This window comes from Bombus bifarius, unplaced genomic scaffold (genome assembly GCF_011952205.1).
Source record: "Bombus bifarius isolate JDL3187 unplaced genomic scaffold, Bbif_JDL3187 scf7180000007979, whole genome shotgun sequence".
Lineage (NCBI taxonomy): Eukaryota > Metazoa > Arthropoda > Insecta > Hymenoptera > Apidae > Bombus > Bombus bifarius.
In genome coordinates this window covers 771,304-795,482 of record NW_022884364.1, presented here as the reverse complement: position 1 = coordinate 795,482, position 24,179 = coordinate 771,304, and the positions used below count along the sequence as shown (strand labels likewise).

At 34.1% G+C, this 24,179-nt stretch overlaps 1 protein-coding gene across 35 annotated transcripts in view; it reads right to left on the bottom strand.

Moving 5' to 3' along the window:
- The window catches only part of LOC117204707 (sodium channel protein para), a 69,694-nt gene that overhangs the window by 36,242 nt on the left and 9,273 nt on the right, over window positions 1-24,179 (bottom strand). For 16 of the 35 annotated variants that reach the window (XM_033442347.1, XM_033442348.1, XM_033442352.1 and 13 more), the window contains exons 1-5: window positions 15,928-16,074; window positions 11,776-11,808; window positions 4,673-4,828; window positions 3,698-3,903; window positions 1,713-1,841 (exon numbers count right to left, since the gene is read on the bottom strand). In XM_033442347.1, coding sequence (XP_033298238.1) covers window positions 1,713-1,841; window positions 3,698-3,903; window positions 4,673-4,828; window positions 11,776-11,808; window positions 15,928-16,074 — 671 coding nt within the window. Of the gene's footprint in view, window positions 1-1,712; window positions 1,842-3,697; window positions 3,904-4,672; window positions 4,829-11,775; window positions 11,809-15,927; window positions 16,106-22,306; window positions 22,385-24,179 lie in introns of those variants that run through there. The other 19 variants (XM_033442383.1, XM_033442375.1, XM_033442382.1 and 16 more) reach the window with 4 other exon arrangements.

Here is a 24,179-nt window from a genome sequence, read left to right as displayed (position 1 = left end):
TAATAATGATAATGATGATAATGTAATAATAAAAAATCTCTAATCCCTATCTAAGTAAACTAATTCATTATCTATTATATGTATATTCGATGTAATTGTGTAACAATACGTGTTAATACATAATATTGTATAATATATGTATATATCATGTATATGTAGGTATATACATATAGTATATATTTTGTATGTAATATATTGTATAGAAGTACGTGTGTGTAAGTGTGATAAAAGAGAGTTTGAAGAGTTAAGATTCGTCTCGCTACACAAATCTGTTTCTTCTTTCTTTTTTTTTATTTTTGTTTCAAACAGATAGCGTTAGCCAAGGTATCTAGCAAATAAATATTATGTATTTTATATACGTATATGTATTGTATAGATAAATAAGATCTACGTTTAATAACCTGAACACATTCTAATCTTGTATACTAATTAGCGTTCTCGTGGATAAACGCTTCACTGCACCAACTCTGGTCGTACGGACGTCGACGACGTGATTCATTCAAAATCGGTCTTGTCGACGCGGTACGGCTAAGATCATCGTCATCGTGTTATACGAATCTACCCGTGGAACTAAGGGACACAGGAAAAAAACACAAAGTGTCTCTCAGGCTGTTCGAAACAAAGCCTGCTATAAAACATTTCTACGTAGCAATATTTTTATTATTTTTATTATTATTCTCACGACATAGCTTCGGTGATCGACATAAAATATCGTTAATAGTCGGCGTGAAAATATTCAGAATACGAAAAATATTTGCAATGTAACGATTAAAGTAAAACATTAAAAATATTTTTCATAATTACACGACGATAGAAGACCGGAGAAATAATGAACAATCTATGACTAAATCATTTATGGAAATTAGCAAGAGACATCGTTAACAGTGTCAGGTAGATTCGTGAATGATTCACGGGGAAAAGCGTGAATTACACTTCGCTGTCTCCACATCGTTAAGTTTCTTTTGGTTTTTTAAATAATTCGATTCTAAACGTAGATTGCTCAGAATGGATTTTTTCATCGGTGAAGAAAATCAGATTTGTCTCGTAACTTCCGCCGTGAACTTTTCCGAGAATCAATCGAGATTGAAGAAAGGGAAGAACTCACGCTTTCACGAGACCCAACAGATCTTACCACCGGACGACATATCGATTTCACGACTTTTCTCTTCTTCGATTCGAATCGACGCGTCGATTATTACAACGCGGCCAATCTGTGCTCAATGTTTTATCCTCTTTTTCATTAACGTCACAGATTCTGCTTTCGTCAAGCCTAAGTAGAGTTATCCTATATTCGTACTTCTTTATCGTTCTTCTCTTTTTTCTACTTCTTATTCCTTTTTGTCTGATTGAAAAGATGGAATATATTTAAATCGATAAAATTAAATTATTACACAAGTATAAAAATACTTTCCTTTTTTTCGATTATCGTTGCTTCAATTACTTGCAAAATATTAATTTCTTAAGGTAAATTCAAATTTGTACAAGTCTCGTGATATTCTCTTTCGTCACACGCTGTACTCTACCGTTTTTTTTTATGGTATTCTCTCTTTTCCTTCGTTTTTCTTTACATCATTTCTCTGCCTGTATGGTCCTCTCGGTTTTCGTTTGCTCGTTCGTCTCTTTTCGTTTGTTTTTCCATTTTTCCTTCCTTTCTTTTTCTTTTTCTTTTTTGTTTTTTTTTTTAGTTAAAAAATAAGTTTTTAACTACTCACGCTAAAGCTATAACTACGAAGTCGAGCCAATTCCATGCATCTCTAAGATAGGTAAAAGGCTGCAGAATGAAACCCCTCGCCATCACCTTAACGGCGGACTCAAATGTGTAGATGCCCGTAAATATCACTCTGAAAACAACAAACACACCACTCAGCTTTTAAATGCGATTTTCTTTTTCTTTGGCGCGCGCGCTCACACACACACGAGTCTTTGCTAAACTAAGCGATAGCATCCGATCGCTATCTATCGGCGTCTAATCGATTACAAATCGCCGTAGACAAGTCAGCTATCGTCGAGCAGGACCCGAGCGAACAATTTTTTTCTTCCATCCAACCAACGAAACGTTCACACAAGGCAGATGTTTCGTTCGATACGGTTTCTCTATTTCTTTTATTTCCTCTTTTCTACTTTGTTCTTTTCCTTTTGTACTTAGATCACGGATATTTATACAAATTTATAGTTTCGCGAACGAAACTTAAACAGAGATTTACATTTATTTATTGCGAAAAGAATTATTTTTCTGTTAATCATAAAAGAATTTCATTACAGAGTCACATTTTTCTTAAAAAGTACGCGTCTCTGTTAAGAAGACACGATATACTGACATTTGGGAGCAATTTTATAGAAGATATGTTAATTAATATTTGCACAAACATCCGCTGTCTAATTGCATTGTAGTTTTATTGGTCGCACAGGTCGCGCACGTCTCTAAGCTACTTCTAGAGAGACTAGAACAAAACTTACCAACGGTTATACATATTTATCACAGTGTCTACTCATATATTTAGAGCTATAACACGTAGAACATTGCTTGAAATATCTAGATAGACTTTGAGCAACGTGTACTCGCCCTAAGCTTTCGATGACTCGTAGTTAAAATTTGATTCAACGAATATCTTATTTATCGAGTCAAAAAAAAAGAGAGAAAAGAAGAAAAAATTTTAGGAATGAGGAGTTGTAAAAAAAAAAAAAAAAAATGATTGAGAAGGAGCAAAATAGAATTGTACGAGATCTAAATCGACTCATCTCCGGCTTAGGCTCGTAAGCACGCTAAGCTACATTGATTCACAATCACTGCAGAGCAAGCGTAAATATATAATTGTCCGATAAAGTTAACAAAAATGTAAGTAAAAAATTGATTGTAATTTCCGACACTTCCGACACTTGCGTCATTTAATCGCTTTACACGAGTTTCATCTCGAAGATAATTGTGAAATTATTCAAACAGTTATAGTGTTTAAAGATTCGAAGGTACAATAAGATTGTTGAAATAAAATACAGAACTCCTGTTCCTACATCTTTTACTGATTCGCTTCCATCCACTCAAGAATCATACAAAATCGAAGACTTGGAATATTTAAATCAGCGCACGAATGTCGATCTTCTTTAATAAATAACATAACTTCAAGATGCAATACTCCGAAATAGTAGAGCTCGGTAACCGGTCAGTTAATCGATAGTTAACAAAAGGAATTTCAATTTCCACGAAGAGATCAGTTTTTAATTCTTGCTACTAGAAAAAGGTACATATTAGTCACCACGAATAGGCAGCCTTTAATCTTGAAAGATTACAAAGAAAAATTTTAAACTTCCGATTCTTGAAGCTTGCCAGGTAAAGTTTGAAACTTTCAATTTCTGAAACATACGATAAAGTTTCGAAACTGACAGCCTTTTAAGTTTGCAAAGAGGAAGCTGAAAACCTTAGATTCCTTAAATTCGTAAAGAAAAATATGAAACGCTCGATTTATGAAATTTACATGGAAAAATTTGAGACTTTCAAAGTCGAATACGATAAACAATAATTTTCTTCGCTCGCAAAGAGAAGACGAAGTAGAGACTTTCGCAAAGACCGATACTCGTGCACACGTTGCAGCCGTTACACGCGTAAAATAAAAGACAAAAAAGGAGAACGTAGGCAAAATGTAAATTATGTTCTCGCCATTGTTTCACTAGATCGAGGGCGAGAAAAACGAACGATACTCACTCCGTAGACTCGATGGTGGGCGTAGTGGGCATGATCATGAGTATGCAGTTAACCAATATTGTAGTGATAATGAAGAGGGAGAACAGTGGGTGAACCAATATGTAAATGGCCACACGTCGTATTGGGTTGAACGGGTCGAGGATCCACATCGCATCTGTCGCTGAGAACCTGAATATGTCCTTTCCCTTGCTGATGACGACGAAGGTCTGGTCGGAAAGATAACAAAACAAAGGATATTACAGTAGGAAAATAGCAAAAGTAATAGACCCATTAGCGATCGTTACACAATGCATACAACGATAAAAATTGTTTTCATTAGCATACGCAAAGAGTTGCTAAAAGAGTTTTTAGTTAAAACCTCTTTTATCTAGCTTTTGTTTCTCATTTTTAAAATGCGTTGAAATATTTGAGATTCTTCGCGTTCTTGTTTCTCAAATAGAGGTACATCGTACAGATTATTGCGAAATAACGAATAAATATTCTAAATTGAACGAAGAAGAATACAAGTAGCAGGAAGAACTTCCTTTCTTGTATCTTGGCAAAATTCTAATTTTTCAAACGAGATATTAAAACCTCTGTTGAACAACTTAATTTAATTAATAACTTACTACTTACTTAATAACTAACTTTAGCGAGTTATACAAGATTAGGATTCAATATTAATTTTATAGATATTTTAAACAGCACATTAAATCGCAAAATAGATCCTTGATTTTATGAAAAATTTCCTTCGTCAAACGCAAATTTCTTCCTGTTCTAAATATGATTTTAACAAACAATATTCCGCATAAGGAACATTCAATTTTAACATTAGAGAAGAAACACGTAATTATTAGAAAATGGTGCAGGACGTTCTTACAAAATAACTAAAACCTTCCATGCAATACATAGAAGATAATATCCGATAAGGACATCTCTCGTTCGTAAAATTGATACGATTCTATCTTTTCCGGTTTCGTAATAAAATATCGATACCCTTTGGTTATGATAGAAGCTATCGATATCCTCGAGAGGTGTGGAGGCCAACTCGGGTGGAAATTCGTTGTGCAGTCGGACCGGAATCGGTGCTCCTTGCTCGAGCATCTGATCCGGCTGAGGACCCTCGTCCTCGTCCTCGTCGTCATACCGAACCTGCGAACGAAACACATCTAAACACCACTGTCTCTCTCATATGACTCCGTCTTGCTTGTCGTCTTGCATCGAATCATCATTGCCATAATCTTTTCTTTCGTATAGACGTGCTAGAAATTATATACAGGTAAAAGAAAATAAATAATTACACCCCCGCTACGTATTATTATTTGCGCGAGGATATAGATTTGTATTGAAAAAAAAAAAAGAAAAAAATGATATTAACGAGATATCATCGAGGGTGATTAATGAAATAAATATTTCCAAGATATACACATATATATAGAGAGAGTTTAACCGTACGAAATGTACAACTTGATATAGTGTTTATGTATATTTATGCAAAGATTAGAAACATAGAATTGTCTTGTGATTATTTATTCATCTATTGGAAATATTCATTTTGTATATATACTTGTCCGCTATGTGTGCACCGGTGTTATTCATAACCCGCTTCTAGATCAGCTCTACGCGTTCCTAATCGTTCCACAGCTTATTATGCATCGCAAAAGAACGTCCCGAGCTTCGTTTGGCAGGCGTTTCTGGATCAAAGTTATCGCCGTTTCTTAGATGCTGATCCGAGGATATAACCAACTCCGTGAAATCCGTCGCATGTTGCACCTTTCATTACCGCATTAGCGTCATTGATTATTGGCAGAGGCAATTTTTAATACGTTCGAGTATTAGAATAGAACAATCTGTTCAATATGAATCAGAAAATGTTTTTACATAGAAATGAAATAATTAGAATGTAGCTATGATTTTATAATCGTGATAATACAATTTAGGGGAAGCAACAGAATTCAAAACTGTTACGATTATTTAATTTCTGTCCTAATCGTTGTCTTAATTGTTTTATATAAATCTCTATGCCGTACAGGTAAGATACGAACAGTTTTTACGAAGAGGTCTTACGAAACAAAATAATTCATACAATATAGAACATAAATTAGCCAATTAATCCATTAAATAGAATCTTAGTCGCAAGGAGATGATTTTGATTGAAAATTCCAATTTGCCCGATAAAGTTGACGTTATCCGTCGTTAACTCGAAGTGTTAAACGGTTTATATCCAGTGTCATCGGTCTCCAACGTATTAAATATTCTCCGCTATTAAATATTAATTAAATAGTCGTCACGTGCTTCTCGAAGTTCGATAATGTTACTCGAACGTACACGTGCCAATTTCCGGCTGAAATATTAAACAACCACCGCGCAGCTTACCAAGTTTGCTCTGTGATACTCCAAGTTATACAAAAAATATCCCTTTCAATTTAAAATATTAAATAATTATCAGGAAGTACGTAGCAAGTTTCGTTATGCTGCACGTTCGAAAGTATAAAATATTCATGGTACTCGCCACGAATATTACGGAGATGGTTTTCGTTTTTGCACGTACTACGTGTATTTTACCGATAGTGCGACGCTGCCCCACATTTCTCCCCCCTCTTCTTCTCCTTTCTTTCCTTTTTTTTTTCTCTCTCCTACTTTGGAAGCATCGGGAACATCTATTCCGCGTCTAGTCTGAAAAGCAGCTATGGCAACTAGTCGTATAGAAGGCGGCTATATGTACATGTTATATACATATACGTGTGTACAGTACGAAATTGGTGCTAAAAGCGGGTCGTGAACATACGAACCTGAGTAAGGTCCACGTGATCTGCTCGTTTCCGCTCTCTCTCCGCGAATTTTCTGCCGAGCGATTATTAGAAATTCGAAGTATGCCCACCTGCCTTTAACGTTGGTTCTTTTCTTTTCTCGTTTCATTAACACTAGAACCCCGGGAATTTCACAGATACTCGTTGAACGCCACTTTGATCGTGTACGATTTTCTTCGTTTTATACTTCTTCCTTTCTTTCTTTCTTTCTTTTTTTTTCTTTTAACATTACTAAATACTTCTTAATTACTCTATGGAAGAATTATCGATCGCGTTAATAAGATACATGGACAGAATGAAATAAAATGGAGATTTTAAGAGAACATGAACATTCTCTTCAATTTATGTTCTACCATACTTCGTAGAAATTTAAATTCACGTACGATCGATTTTTGATTGCTTAAAAAAAGATCTACAACTGGATAATTTTGTCTGTAGAGTATTCAAAATTTTATATATTTAAAAATATATAAAAGATCATCAGAGAGTTCTATGAATAAGGATACTAAAATAACGAAGAAGAAGACATCAAAATGACAGCGTTTAGGGTTTTAGTGTTAACTACCAGCGCGTGACCAGCAACCTTCGGCTGGCGATAATAATTAGCACCACGAAGAAAGAAATGTGAAAAATGTATATTCACCACCAGTGTAATCCTTTTTCTACGTATCGATGTTTTGATACTGAACGGTGTTCCGCGAAGACATTTTAATCTTTAAACGTATCGATCAAACGAAACATTTATACAAAGCCAAAGAATAAAAATTCTTTCGATGTCAGTGGTCTGCTGAAAATTTTGTGCCACGGCTTTTGTAAAAATCGATTGAAAATTAATTAGATCGTGACCTAATCTAGCTGGATTATCTGGAAAGCATTTTATAAAAATTCCAATAGATAATAGTATCCTCTGAAGCTATTATAGATGCACATACACGAACCTACTACTAATAACCAACTATATACTATGGTCGTTAAATATATATGTATAAAGATCTACCTAAATCTAATTTACACAAGCGAGAAGTGTCTGTTGATGAATATTCAAGCTGAACTTCACGGCCAGAGCAGAACACACGGTGCAGCAAAACACGTTCCTCATTGATCTTCTTTTCTTTTTTCCTTTCTTTCTTCTTCCCTCTGTTTTCTTTCCTCTTGCTTTGTTGTTCGAGAAGTTGAATGGAAACATGGCAAGTTGCTTTGAGAATACCCATTAAGGACCACGTGATAAAATAACGTGTGCAAGTAATTTACACATTGTTTTATCAAGATATTAGAGATTCTTTAGAGAAACATATATTGGACAAATTAGATACACAACGGAAATGTTCATTATTTAAAGAAACAATAATTTATTATAGCGTTGTAAGTTAAAATTTCCATGAATCGGCGAAATACTGATTTATCGTGGCACTATAAATTGAAGTAGTTCTGTAAAGATTCGTCGAACTTTATGAAATTGTACAATCTACGTAAATCTAAGTAGGTATAAAATAACCAACGATATCCTTGGAATTCCTTTTCATCACCACAATGTTAAAGAACAGGAATTAATAATGTAAATTTACCAAAAAAAAAAAAATCCCAAAGGAAGCGTTTCGTCGACGTTGGCCCTTAATAGATTAAAAATCGATCTCTCACGACCTCTGAAACCTGCGCATACTGAAAACAATACGACGCTACCTTCAATGAAAACGTTTCTAAAATCTCAATCATACTCGCTTACTTCCATGTCAATTCCATTGTTATCTTCTGTTTTTCGTATCAATTCTAGTTTCGCGACAATTAATCAACTTCTCGAACCGCTTAAACGAATACTCATCTTTGTAACAAAGAACAAAACCGAGGATAGAGGAAAGAAAAATCGGGAGAAAGAATTTCGTTCGATGAATGATCACGAGATTTATCTTTCGAAGCTTTCCGCCAAAAGTTTCAATCATCTCGAAAATCAAACATATCGGAGACGCGATATTTTGACTTTCTCTGTATGGAGGAGTCGGAAAAATTCCGCGGATGAAAATCGGCCGCGATCAATGTTCTTCGATAGGAGAGAGCATCGTCTCGCCTGATGACTGTATTGCGACGTATCAACGATAAATCAATACGATTCCAGGAGAATGGCCACGCCGCTGCGATCATCTGCGAATTCGCTTGCACGCGCTTATGCTGCTACTATCGAAGCGCGCAATTTAATGAATAAAAAAGAAAAAGGATTACGTACAAAGAATGTCAGCTCCAAGCATTGCGGATATACGGCATACGATCTATAGAAGCGTTTCCAGGCGACTGCGAGCTCTAAATCAGACGTGTAGCACTTGACGAGAAAAACAAGTCGGACTCTGCGAGCTTCTCGCGTTCGCGTTCTTCATTCTTCGAATGTCGTGTCCGCGACGGATTTTTCTGAATATATTTATCTTTAATGATGTATCGTGCTTGCTTCATTACGGAAAATACACGCTATAACTGGAACTACAGTGAATTTTTTTTTACTTCCTTTATCTTTTCCATTTAGATGTAGAATAGAATTGAAATTTACTTTTTATCTGGTGTTATCGAATTTCGACGAAGTTCGTTTTTAATCGTACATCGGAGTACTTTATCGTTGAACATTGATTTTTACACGAAGAAGCGAAATTTCGAATTTAATGTTGTTTCTCTATTTAAATTGTTTAGCAAGTTTGTAACCTTTAGTTATCAAATTTTTATGAGTTTTGCTTATCTCCGATAAAAATAAAATATTATATTTACTGCTATATTATTTGCAATTAGATAGCATAAAAGATGTTACTATACAGAATTTAATAGTATCTTTTAATTAATCTTTGTCTCAATATCGATCCCTTTTCATTTCTTTCAACTTTTCATTCCGCAAATAGTTCCCTACGAGCGCTTAATAACCGCGACTCGTCCAACTTGTCACGTCAAGTACCGTGTATAATTATGCGTAGTTCTTAGCAAAAAGCCCGTTCGAAATGCGTGTGTACAGAATCGTGCCACCAAACGAACGCGAACAACTCGTTATGATCACGTTTGACCGGTGTATTCGCTGAAATATCATGGAAATCTCCATATTTACCTGACCCAGTGAACGAAACTTTTATTCTCGACGTTCTCTTTCTATTAAAAACACGTAACGAACGTTCTTAAACTCAAATATCGTCGATGTTAAAGATCGAGCAATCTTTGAGCAGACTGTGACAGAATCGAAGCACAGGCAGGGCTCGTTTCGTTTTTGTTGCAAGACGTTGCGAGCACAACTCGCGAAATAGCGTATGTCATAGCAGTACACAAGAAGCGCGTTGTTTCTTTGACAAATGGTGTGTCCAGCGTGATACAACTTATGTATGATACATGTATATACACATATGAGTGTGATACGTGTTCCTCTGTGACCACGATGTAGCCTCGACAGAGATCTTTCTCGACTAATTGATAAATGGTATTTGTGTAGCAACGACGATCTTTAATTACATAACAACGCAACAAGCGATAATAGGTTCACAAATCGACACAATTTGACAAGAAAAAAAGCCGTGTACGTGTGAGGACGTTGCGGTGAAAGTGATGTCTCGAATGATTTTTGGAAATTGCTAGGTATATTGATAAACGAACAGAAATTTTCAAGTGATACAAATGGTCAATTTTTTAAGTAAGAATTTTTCTCGATGTAAACGAGAAGGATTATATCTCATAAAGACGTAAGAACGTTGATATGTACCGTTTAAAACTTATAGAAATTATTTAATTATTTAATATTAAGAAATACACGGTGGAACAATACGTAACATTATTAGAGAGCAAATTCATACAGAATATGAATTTATATAAACATTTGTATAAACATATCCGCAATGTAATCATTAGACTGTGGATTTTTATACACACAGACATAGAAATGGGATCTCAACCGAGATTTCCTTTACCTGCTAAATATGTATTATATATTTTCGTATATTATATACATTCTGTGCAATGTTATTGTATTTCCAACGAATGCATAAGCTCATGAAAATCACTTTCATCGCAACACAAATTACTACGTACCAGCACGAGAGACCAAACAAATGAACTGGACGATACTTCCAAAAAAAGCTGACGCTTCTCAAACACGAGATTAAATCGATACAAGTGTCGATACGAAATAAGCGAGAACTGTAGTCTAAATGAGACACAGCTGGAAAGCTATCCCGTGTTATTAATTAGAAAACTCCAGTCAACGACTTGTCAGGAATAATCTGGTGAATATATCGACACGTGGCAACGAAACAAACGCAAGGGAATCGATGTACACCGTGGCACTGGTGAAAATTAGGTGTCTCGGTGGGTGGACGTTGCGCACCATCGGGCAAGTGAGTGACAGAAGTGTGTGTGTGGCCAATCGAATGGTCGTTTCGACCAATGCAAAGTAGAAATTGTGTAATGTCACGGCGTATTGTTCGTTCACGTATAAATAGAATGCGTTTTGTGGGCCACGTGTGTATATAGGGTGAGGTCAAAGCTATGTACAAACTGACAGCAGATGATTCTACGTGCAATAACAGATTCAAAATGTAGAACATTTTTTTGGCAGAAGTTTAGTTTTTTCAGGAAATTCATATTGGAAACTCGTTGTTACGTATTCGTAGATATATACGTTCATAGTATGGTTTTACATGACTTTTACGTGTTATTAGATGCAGAAGAGTGCAAAGGAAAATTTCATCAACGATACGATTGAGATAAATAGGCTTCAATATGACATTTAAACAAATGGACCTTTTCTAATTTGCTTACGTGTTCCAATTCAACCTCTAAAAATATTAAGCTCGTCCATTTATTGTCGTGATTTGCAATAGTTGCCGAGCTATTGACACAAATACGTTATCTATATATTAAAGATCAGAGCAATTTTCGCTTCTTCAGTGTGGAAAATCTCTAATAAAAAGAAACACGTGTGAAATATTTTTCAAAAAACTGTCCTATTCCAAATTCCCATTGAAATAACGATAATTGTTAACTGTATAGATGCATGAGTTTTCAAAATTGCTTTCCTCCAAATCTAAATGTCCAAAAAAAATGTTGGTCCCCATTTTTGACTTAATTTTGTACAAAGAATCATCTTTCGCACAATATTTCCAACTTCACCTTATATACAATATATGTGTGTATGTACACTAATCGTAGCCATGATCATGAGGTGTATAGAAAGTTGGAACGAAAAGAGAATACTTGTATAGGTGTGTACGTGCATGTGTTTGTTGGTGTGTGGTGTATGTGTGTGCAGTTATTACTTAGCGTGACGTAACGTCTTACTTCTTTTTTCTTTTTCTTCCGTCCAAAACCTCCCTGAAATTGGAGAAACGGAGAAACAGTCGTTACACACAGAGAAAAAACACAGAATACGGATGTAGAGAGTTACAGTGACGGGGGACCAGGGTTGGGATAAGAAAGAAGATACAAAAATACTATAAAAAAATACTAAATCTCGCTAATACACGATTATCGGAAGGAGTAATAGTTAACTATACAGTTAATATATATTATACGTAAACGTAGAGGACTGGGATTGAATCATAAAGCTGGGATTGATTGAGAAATATAATAGAAAGTGAGAATACGAAACAGAAATTACACTACCGTTCATAAGCCACTGGACAATTTAGCGCACTCCTTATACTAATACAAAATTTCATTGAATTTTATCAAATTTAGTCTAAATTAATTAGAAATTTCTTAACGATTAAAAGCAGTATTTGTTAATCTTTTAATGGAATTGACAGACTATAGATTCAAGCCGTCCATAAAATAATTTAGCAATAGTATAATTGTTTTCTAACAAGATACGTAATTGATTAATGTGTGTGTCAATTTTAAATATCGCTGCCTGAAGTAATTCCAGTACTTTCTACATATATATATATTTCTAAGAAATCTTTATGTAATTCATAATTAGAAAATTAAATAATTTGACTATAAGGAGTTTCTCAATTTTATTACTGAAAATTATACTATTGGATAGTAATTGTAATTCTTCTCTTCCTTCATTAAATAACTGAGCGATATTCTATCATCATAAATAAATATCCAATACTTACAAACAGTAGTGTGCATACATATTAATATAAAGACAGATATATGTATATAAACTTCATATGCGGAGTTATATTCGTTGAAATCTATACATATATCATATATATATATATATATATATATATATATATATATATATCTGATCATACATATATATACGATACGAAGGATATTCAAGCGAGAGGATCGCGGGATCAGGCAAGCTAGGTGAGAAAGGAGGATATAGAGATCGAAGCGTACCAATTGATACCATCTCGCTTCTCTCTTTCCCTCTCTAGTCTTACTCTACGGGGTTATATAAAAGAGATAGTGAAAAGAAGTTCTGTTAATTAATCGGGAAGATCGAATTTCACACTCTTAACTATGTAGGTCTCAAATCGAGAAATGCGATCCATATTTTACATGAAATATGAAAAATATATAAGAATATTTTCTAATTAATTATAAACGAACACATTCGTGTAAATATACGAGTTATTGTAATTAGAGCTATGGTAAGCGTGTGTGAACATTTTTAAGGTCTTTCCGATCGTATAACAGACTCCAAATAAGTTTTAAGAAACTTTCTCTAGCAAAACATTTTCTACGAAAATTCTTCAAAACACTTAATCACCCTTTTTTTGCTTCACGTAGTGACAATAAAGTTATTATAATACTACGAGAAATTGGATTAATATCGAGGACGTTTCACTAATCTTGTTACGGAATTCTTTCCTCAAATGTATTCATAATATCAGTGTTTACCTTCCTTTTTTCTTTTTCGTTTTCTAATAGAAGAAAAATAAAAAAAGATTTTTGGTAATAGAATAGAGGGTAATAGAACGTAAGGATACTTAGTAAAATTTATTGCAAAAATGTTAACGATAACGCACGTATACGAAGCTAAGCAAGATACAGAGAGATATTATTGACCCACACTACTAGAATGTAGCGGAGAGAGCGTGGAACAATGCAAGGGGAAGCAGACCGTCTATAGTCAGACGCGCTTATAAGAACGTCATGACTAGAAATACATTTTCCTGTAATTTTCTATACGTGCGATATTTTAAGATTTCTTTCTAATAAAAGTAATGACAATATTAACATAATCTTTAAACATTATAAAAGCAAATGAAGAAAAAAATCAATAATAAACATAAAACTCTTGAGTGTCTGATTAACAATATAAGGAGATGAATAAAAATTCTCAGTTCATTACTGTGCCACGCGATAAATTTCTAAAACTAAATGAAAACGCATTTAGCATCATGTATAAATGAGTATCTTTTTTCGAAATAAATAACGTTCAAACCAGATTGAACGAAAAAGCAAGTTTAACTAATATTTCTAATTAATTGTAGTACCTCTAATTGACGAATCATTAAATCGAAAAGTAATTTAACTAACATTTCCTATACGTGTAAAACTGGTAAAAAGATTAAAGTGTGTTTAATTTGAAAAATACATTTAACTGATACATTCGTTAAACAAATGAATTTCTGGATCAAGAAGAAATTCGAATAAAACTCGGCAAACAAATAAAATCTCTTGAAAAGGGAAGAGAATTAACACCGATACGATAAGTACATTGATGAAAAGATCGTTCCATAATGAACTTACCAGTGAAAGACCCAGCACAATTAATATTATCTATATACGGTGGCTACGTAAGTATACGGTTAAGGGGCGGGAAATACTACAATACAACGAAGAGCATAGAGGGAGAGAGAGAACTACGACACAGCGATATTTATATGTATATGTACGTATAGAAACAGGCACAGATAAGTGACACTGCAGACATCGAGCTCGTACGCGAACATATCTTTGGTAACACAGAGAACAATACATTAGTCGACGACAGTCGTGTTTAATATATATATATTATATATATATATATATATAGATTATATATTACATACATATATATTATATATATAGACGTATATAGACAGATACAGACAAAAGTCGTCGATAGGATAGGCATGTATTTTCACTACGTTCAGCAGTAAATCAAGCAAACAATCAACGCGACGGGTAGCGACAATCGGTTGTTCACAAGAGGATTAGGTAGAAACACCGCAGCTTGACGTATAATTATATATGTATATATATAATATAGGTAGATAGAGATATGGTTTTGTGAACATGAAGAAACAGATCTCACAAAATACGGCACTGCAGCTACGCAAAATAAAGGTACGTCCAAAAAAAAAAGAAAAAAAAGTACAGAAAAAGACGAACAATAATTGTAAACGTCCATCGAGCCTCACGGACAACACCGTGATTAATTAACATATTTAAGATCGATTAATATTTCATCATTGAAAAATCGTTGACCAGCCCGTGAGTATAAAATTTATTACGCAAGTAAAGTTATTAAAAATGTTATCGTCTGATTACTTTTCATTTTTCATGACATTCTTTGTTGCTATCGATGCTCGTTCTGATAATCGTTTTGAATGTAATTTCTTTTTCTATGAAGAGATATCAATCGGTTCTTAAGTAAACAAACGTGATTACTGGTGAAGAAAATTATTAGTAACGCACTTAACAGCGATGCTTGTACGTTCGAGGTCTCGCTATAGAGATCTGTAAAGTAGAACAACCTGTGTATCGATGTTAATAAGCACGTTACGTAGAACGGTCGTATGTGTCTTCTTGGAACTCGTCTAACTGGAAACGCGAATCACCGAATATAACACGGTCGTTCTTTTTCTTTCAATCGGATTTTCATCATCCTACGCTATATCCAGAGATTTATCGTTCACGTTACAGTGTCAATGGTCACATATTTTTGGCCATGTATGTGGGTAGCACGTAAAAGGGACATGTGGTTTTATGGGAGATTGAGTTGGATGCTAAGAACGATTGCTCGAATAATCGACGAAAATGATTCACGTCCGTTAAAATAACAGTTGAAAAATTCTCGTTAAATTGTATGAATCATACAAACTCCTCCAGTTCTATGTAAATCAGACAAGCTGTTGCAACACGAAATTTCTGCGAACTATTAACTACTAAATTTCTCTGAAATTTCTGCTTCTACCAAAGAATACAGATCCATTAATGAATCATACTATCTCATATTCAACTGTAGGAGTCAATAAATCATTCGAATTTCTCAATAGAAAAAAAAAGGTGAATAAAGAAATGTCATTGGATGAGAAACACTCGTGAAAATTGTTCGTCGATTAAATCGCCAAACATGGAAATAGAACTGAAACTTAAGAATAGTATAGATTGTTTGGTAATTGAAAATGTAAAATATATTGAAAAAAAAGACAAAAAAAAATGAAAGAATCCTAGTTTCTAGCCAGCAACGGTCCTTTCGAATCGATGCTCGCGACTCTACATATATAAAGTAGGCTGAAGGAAACACGGCCGCGTTCTTACCTCGCCTTCCGCTCTCTTCTTCTCGAGCTCCTTCTGCTTGGCATGTTCCTCGGCGATGCGAGCCTCGATCGCTGCCAGGGACTCCCGCGTGAACGGACGGAACAAACTTCTTTCTTCCTCTGATACAGAGTCAGAATCTTCGGACATTGTCTAAGCTGCACACAGCTGAGCCACCTTCCTGGACACGACAATTGTAGCTTTTTAATTGTGTAACTGTCAATTATCGTCCTTTAACATTAATAATTCTGCCATTAAATAATTTCACATTGATAAGATATTGTTGTTTTGATATTAATTATTACAGTATATCAGATAATGTTGCGAATTTGTTATTAAAAATACTGTTCATCTATATTGGTGTATTGAGAATATTTATTTCTGAAGTTAGATAATGTTTTTGACTTGATATTAGAGATATCTGTTTTTTAATATTAATCATTCTAGGTGTGTAAGATAATGTTCTTCGTTCTGGCGTATTAAGTAATTTTCTTAATTTGATCATTAAGGATATTATTCTTCGATGTTAATCATCCTAACGCGTTAAATAACATCCTTAATTTGATACTAAGAGTATTGCACGTTTTTTGATACTAATAACATTAGTCTTAGATAATATCGTTTTTAATTTTTAGGTTTTAATATTGGGGTTTTCGTTCATTGTGCTTTGATATTCAGTTTCTATCGGATGTTTCAGGCATGCGAAAGGAAATATAATTAATATAATTATCATTAAATCGGGATTCAAATTATCCCCGTATTTCCAACGGTAATTAGCCTAAAATTTATCTCTTGCGTGATTATTTTCATCTAGAAAAATGAATAAATCGGTATATTTCCTTGCAGAAAGAATTGCATTTTAGTAACCAATATTTCACCTGTTACAACGAGAAAAGAGTTCTCAAAGTTTTAAAATATCTATAATTGACCTTAAATTTAGTTATCGAAGAGATGTCGATAAATTCTTTTCTCTCCCTTTGAGTTCTATTATGGCCGACGCTAGTAGTTCAACCAATCTAATAATTCTATTTTTATTCACTTCTATTGACCATAATTGACCATAGATTGTACCGCTGTAATTATAAATTGATAATAACAAATTACTAAGTAAGTGGAAAAACCAATAATGGAAAGTGTTTGTAGGCATTCCTTTAAAGTGGATGGATATTCGCGAAGCCAGGGTTATACACGACTCTAAAGAAATTGTAGGCTGAACTTATTTCTATAATGGGATGGCACACTTCGAGACCCTCTTACCCAGGTCTATGTCTCAGACCACTTAGTAATAAACTTCACGATGCTACGATATCGTAGAATTTCGTGTTAAATTGTCTCAAATGCGAGGAATTGAGAGTATATGTAAGTATGCTCTTTTATAACTTAAAACGCTTCAAACTTTGGATTTATATTCAATCCTTGCTCTCTTTTACTGAAATTATCCATAATTATCCATGAAACTGGAATTATCCTCTCTTATACCTCTAAGAAATCTTTATTAACCGTGAAACAACTAACTATATATGTTATCTACGATATTATTTATTATATATTATATATCGTTGATATTTTATTAATATCAATTAATATATTATCTATAATATCCAAAAGTCTTCTTTCTTTATTTCAAAATTCGTATAAGATTAGAGTCTAATATGGGATCAGAATTTTTTACATTTTCTAATTAATTGACTATTTAAATATATGAAAAAGTACTATTTATCAACGCTAGGTTACCGTGTAATTGCCAAAAAATTTCTCTTCCGTATAATTTTCTTTCCCCCTTTCAAAATTCCTGTGGAATTCGAACTTAATGTAGAACTAAAATTTTTTACAATTTCTCGAATCAGTCAACTGTACGGAAAGCTATTATTTATCAATGGTAGGCATCGGTGCACGACGAAGTAGTCCAACTTTTTTCGATCTGAGGATCTGTCGCGACATTCTGATTTGTCTGGTGCGCTTAAAAATTGGAGCACCGCCAACACGAGTTTTATCGCATTGAAACGAAAAGCCCCGTTGTAGAACTGAATTATTAAACATTGTATTATTGAAAAGCCATGAACAATGTAAGACCGAGTTTAAGTCACAAGAATGAAGCACGAAAACACTAGTTGAATCTGATGAATGCTTTTGTGAATAAGGAATTAGATCGGAAATATAAGGTTGTAAATCCGTATTCAACTAAAGAATGCTTCGTTTCAGTGATACAACAAGAATTTATAATGCTTTATACGTTATATTTGAGGCTTTTCGATATTATTTAAAAAATGTATTTTAATTAGACTAATTTATAAATGTAAAAATTATTAAGAGAATTAAACAAATTTTAATAAATTTCTGTGATTCGATGTAAAGTTTCATCAATTCACGTGACGTCTCAGATTCGCTTTAAATGGACAATATAATACCTTAAATAGACACACTAATATCTAGTTCCTGAGGACGCCTGTAAACGGAAATAGAAAGCTCATTAAGTATGCATGAGATTTATCGAACAGTCAACTTTCAAGCTCATTCAGTGTCCTCAAAATCGTGTTGGAACGATCAGATCATAGGAGATAACAAGATAAAGACAATTTATTATTCTGCATTTCAACTATGTGTGTTCGTTTTATATAATAATAAACTCATTTCACTCAAAGGGATATATTCTATGTACACGTTAAAAATATTTTAAAACAGAGACGAGAAACATTAATATCATAAAAAAATTTACTTCTTAAACTTTTTGCTCCACATTACGATATTCGTAGTTTTTAAATTATTATTTGACGAAACCAAATGTATCTATATTTCTTTTTCAATCGTATACAATCGTGTACTATAGTATTATATAGCATTAACGCGTAATTACTCTTGGCTGCTATCACGTTGTCCCATTTCCATTTCTCTCTTATATTATAACGCTCCACATTTGTATAGTCAGGGCCAAAAATTTCGGTAACTCAAGGACATTAATCCAGTTCCTCCACCACCTTTTCAATTTTAGAGACACTAAAATACAGTTCTAAATACAGTTATCTACGATTTTAAATAAAACGCTAACAAAAGATGGCAGATAAGAACTCTAAAATATACACAACAGAATTCCAAAAACGTGAGCAGAAAATCGCCTCTAGCACGTGATGGGGATGGCAACCTTGAGATTCTGAAATATCCTCTCATCCTAGCTGTACCATACCTCAATATTCAACCTAGTTTGAACCAACTACCAACTACCATCGATTGCTCCTCTTAATATGTTCCTTACCAGTTTTCAAAATCTTTCGAAATTTTTTACCACTATTTTATACTATCGCAAACTTTTTATCCTGTTCTGACTATTTTACTGGCCTCTTGTATTTTTTTCTTTTTTTAATTCGAATATGTTACGTGATTGGAAAATCTTTTATAATCATTAAAACAAGAAATAGTAAAACAATTCATTTTATAATAATCCACAATCTGAACAGAAATTTGTTTATACATAGTTATTTAATATATATTTATCAGGACGTTTGAAGAGTACTAACTACCTTTCAAATTCGGAGCCCTTTTTTCTAGTAGTCTGTATACGAGTATTTATTTATTGTAATTATCATTAAAGGAATTCCTGCCGATTGAATCTCATTATGTGAACGTTAACTCCTGTTATATCAGTAGAAAAAATAAATAAATTTATATGAATTCCAGTCATATAAACCATATCCCCCAAATGCAACAAACGAATGAAGCTCGACTTATACGATAAAGGAAAGATGAGGATTGAGAATTGTAAAGGAAGAGAGTACATATCAATCAAATAGAAGAGGAAATTCTTAATAAATATGCACCAGAAAATTGATGCCTTCAAACTTATAAATACAAACTATCGCTTTTTCTGGTGAAAAGATTTAGAAGATTACTGGAAGATTTCCAAACAGTATAACATAGACTAATGGTAAAAAAAAAAGTATATTAACAACCTAAAGAACGTTTAAACAGTCAATATCATTGACAATATTTAAGATTCTCAACAAGGTGTATCGACAACATACGACATTGATCGTCGAGGGTATCGATAATAATTTAAGAACCTTAAATATTGACAATTCCCTGAACGCTCCTTTAAACATTACGAACGAGATAGTCTCTCAAGCAGCGCACCAATTCCACTTCATACACTGACGAGACTGTGACGAGCCTCTTAATAGCCTATCGTTCATTTTACAAATATTGTTCGGGTTTCTGAACAAAGAGCAACGTACCACTAAAACTACGACCGATCGAAACACGGAAACAGTGAATACTCTGTAAAAAGTGAGTATACACCTTGAAGTTGCCAAATTTATTCAAAAACTCTTACACGTACTCTGCATAAATTGAAACTCGATGAGAACATATACACTGTATGTATTAATACAAACGAATAGTACAAGAACATATAACAGTACAAAATAAGTGTATCGTATACAGGCAAGTTAATATTGTACTCATTTTAGTATGGTATATACTCGCTTTTAACTCTGATTGTATATCATTTCCAATCTAACGTGCTTCAATTCCAGAAGATACTCACTTTTGATCGGTGCTAACAGTTCCTGAAGTGTAATGTGCGCGTGTCCCACGATGCGGGGGGGTAATAGAGTGGCTGCTGTGGTGGCTGCGGCTGCGGCTGACGAGGACGAGACCGATGCTGGGAACCGCGCGACTTGCCGGCTAGAGGCCGGTACGTGGGCGTCGATTCGGAATGCGTCGTGCCGTCGAACCGATTTGACGACGCCGTTACGTACGATCGGACGGATAAATGCGACTCGTGCAGCACGTCGACTGCCGATCTACCGATACTCTTCGTTTCCCTCTTATTCTTCTCGATCGCCGTGACGCCTCTGATAATATTTTCCTTACTGCGCACACTACCGCTACTTCTAACGATGCTTCTTCTGACTTTAACGCTAATACTGCTGCTGCTGCTGCTGCTGTTGCTGCTGCTGCTGCTGCTCCTATCGTTGATGATGATGCTGTTGCTGCTGCTACCTGAATCTCGTTCCGACGAAATGGCGACGAGAAATGACGAACGCGCTGCGGCAGTGCGTGCTATGTCGGGGACCGTCCAACGCGAACCAAGATTTTTCATGTCCGACCTGCGATTCGAATACACCACTGTATTTTTCAGTTACTTCTAAAATGATTTGGTCTTTTATTGTTTCTTGCTTCGGGGAAGACGGGACGCTCTCTTGATGTTTGAATTTTTTAGAATCTTCTAAGGAATTCTTGTATTTTTACAATTAATATGTATGAATATATGATAAGAAATCTTTCAGTAGCTACGAAAAGTATTTACATATTATTGTATTTATTGTATCAATATAATAATCAATAAAGTCCAAGTAAATTTCGTACCATTTAGCAGTACTCTCTCATGATTACATATTATGAAAATATGTAATAATAGAATTTGGTAAGAATCGCATTATTGGAAGATAAGAATATGTGCAAATACTTTTTGTAGTCATTGTATATGTTTGTAATAGCATAGGCAATTTCGTGGTGTTTTTAGGTTTATAGAACGTACAATGTTAATTGTTAAAAAGAGTATTGTAATATAAGGTTCTTGGTTTTTAATTTTCTAATGTAGCAAAGGTCTACACAATTTTATGGTATTATGTTTGTAGAAGTGTGAGATTATACAGTGTATAATGTTATGACCGTGTTGTACCAACAGTTTTGGGGATTTTATGATGAGAATTTTCATGAAATTTTATGGCTTACGTGTTTGTAAAAATATACGTAGAAAGTAATATATTTAATGTATTCTAATGTAGTCTTAAGAATTTTGAAATTTTCTGAAAAAATTTGTAATTCTCTTAGGATTGCTACATATGGTACACGTATATATAGATATTGTACTGAATAATACAGTGAAACAGTTGTATTAACATTGTACCTATAGATTTTCTCTAGGAATTTTATGATACACATTTGTTTAAATCTAAGTTTATATAGTGAATAATATCCTGAAAAAAGCTATTTTAATATTACGTCAAAAACTTTCAGAATTCTATGTTGTTTAGTGTATAATTTTTTTTTTTTTTGCGAAAAGGCTATTCTAATATTGCAACTAACATTTCGCGTTGTCTGATGAGGAGAGTAAACTACTGTGGACTGTTGTTCACTGTTAAGTGCAAGTAGATTCGTACCATCAGTGAACAGACACAATACTTCGTTCAAAAGAATCGACTCATATATCATTTAAATAGTTGCACAAGAATTATTTGTTAGAATTATTGATAAGAAAGATTATATATTTATCTCCAAGTATGTACCTCCAAATTACTTATCAAATATTTTCTTAAAGAGTGCACATAGAAAACATATAAGATCACATCCACATTCCTCATATACCCATTCGTGTCATACTCACGTGTGAATGAAGCGACGGGTGTGATCAATCCGTTATTCGAAATAACATAGTCTGATCTTCGAGTCGATCGATACTTATCTACAACAGAAGCAAAAATCTGAGTCAGAAACCAAAATTCAATGCACCTCTTTAATAACCACCCATAATACACCCATAGAAATTCGCAAATAACATTCAGCATACGCAAACTGTTACGATACATGATAAAAATTTTTATATATTTTTACAATGAATGAAAAACTTGAGAAGTGGTATATTTTCCAAAAAGAAGTAATAATATACAGATACAAGGGACTGTAATATCCATATTTATCTAGAGAATTTAGTTATGAATTTTCAAATCTTTATAGTTACATACAGAAAGGTATCTTAGTATTTGCAAGCATACAGATTTCTCATAGACAAGATATAGCTGTTTTAACATTGGAAACAAAATTTTAATCATAGTATCGGAATTTTGTAATACATACTTTGGATGGTATACGCGATCTTATAATATTTTTAGTTACATAAGGTATCTAATATTAATTGTTAGAGAAGATATTATAATGTATCAAATCCCGAGTTTTTAGTTCTTTAACGTGACAAAATCCTACATACCAAAGGTGTATGTACCAAAAGTATAATTTTATACATATATCGCAAAACATCAGGAAGAAAGATATTTTACCATTAAACCGAAACATTTGCAACAGATTTAACACGGTTTCCTCGAATCGAAAATTTCATCACTCGTATCACTTTTCCTCCGAACCCCTCCAAATAACGAGAATCCCGCAAAAAGTACTTCCCATGTCTAACATCCCATCAATCTATAATTCAACAAACAGAAAGCTCATAAAAAAATAAAGGTAGAAATAATAATAAAAAAAAGGAAAGAACATGAGAAACAAAAAACTTAAATCAGCCTCGAGGATCGTATACGTATACACGACGTTTTCGGGCGGAATATCTTTTGGCAGCGAGCGGCCACTCGAGAATTTTGTCGTTCGTGAAAGAGTGCGGCGTGTTCACGCATATTCACGACAACAAAAATGTACACGGAGCATGCGATATAGAGGCGGCTCGAGGAAGGGTGTCGGTGGTCTTTGACCGAGTTTCGTGCGGTCGATCATATTCCGCCGGAACTCGGTCACGCGCTTATGCATCGGTGTCGTCGTCGCGGCGCCAACGGGCGAACCCGCGCGCGCCCATACGCAAACCAGGAAAAGTAAGAGTGAACGGTTGATTGCCAGTGGAACGGGTATACGTAGGATCGGACAGCGCCGAGTAGCCGCCCGAGGAAGGACGAAGATGCCCGAGGCAATTTAAGGACGGCCACCAACTAACGATACGTACCACACAGGAGAATTGCAACTTAATTCGATTATGCTAATTGCACCAGCGTGCAATTTTGTTCGTTTTAATTCCGGACCGCTAAATCTGACGATTGCGAAGTTCTAAGGGAGTAACGTGAGATTTTCTAACGGGCATTTTTGGTTTGTAATTATAAAAAATGTTAATTAATTCTCTGCAGACAAACGAAATGTTACGTCTGAATCCCTTTGAGTTTCCTTCTTTCCAGTAGAAATTACTTTTACGCAAGATTGTAATATTAACTATCCGTAGGCAAGAGGAATTTTACCCTTCTTTGTGAAATGAAATCTTTTTAATACTATAGAAAGAAGTTTTGTTTTTATTGAAAAATATCTTGAATATATATGATTTAAGAAAGAAATAATAGAGTAGCAACGTTGGTAAGTATGGCGGAATTTTTCTCAGATATTCTTGAAGCTTGCTATAGTAAAAGCATCGCAAGTAAGAGAGTCGAAACTTCATGGTTACTTTAATACGATTGCATTTAAGATATTTTACTAGCGATCGTAGTCGATAG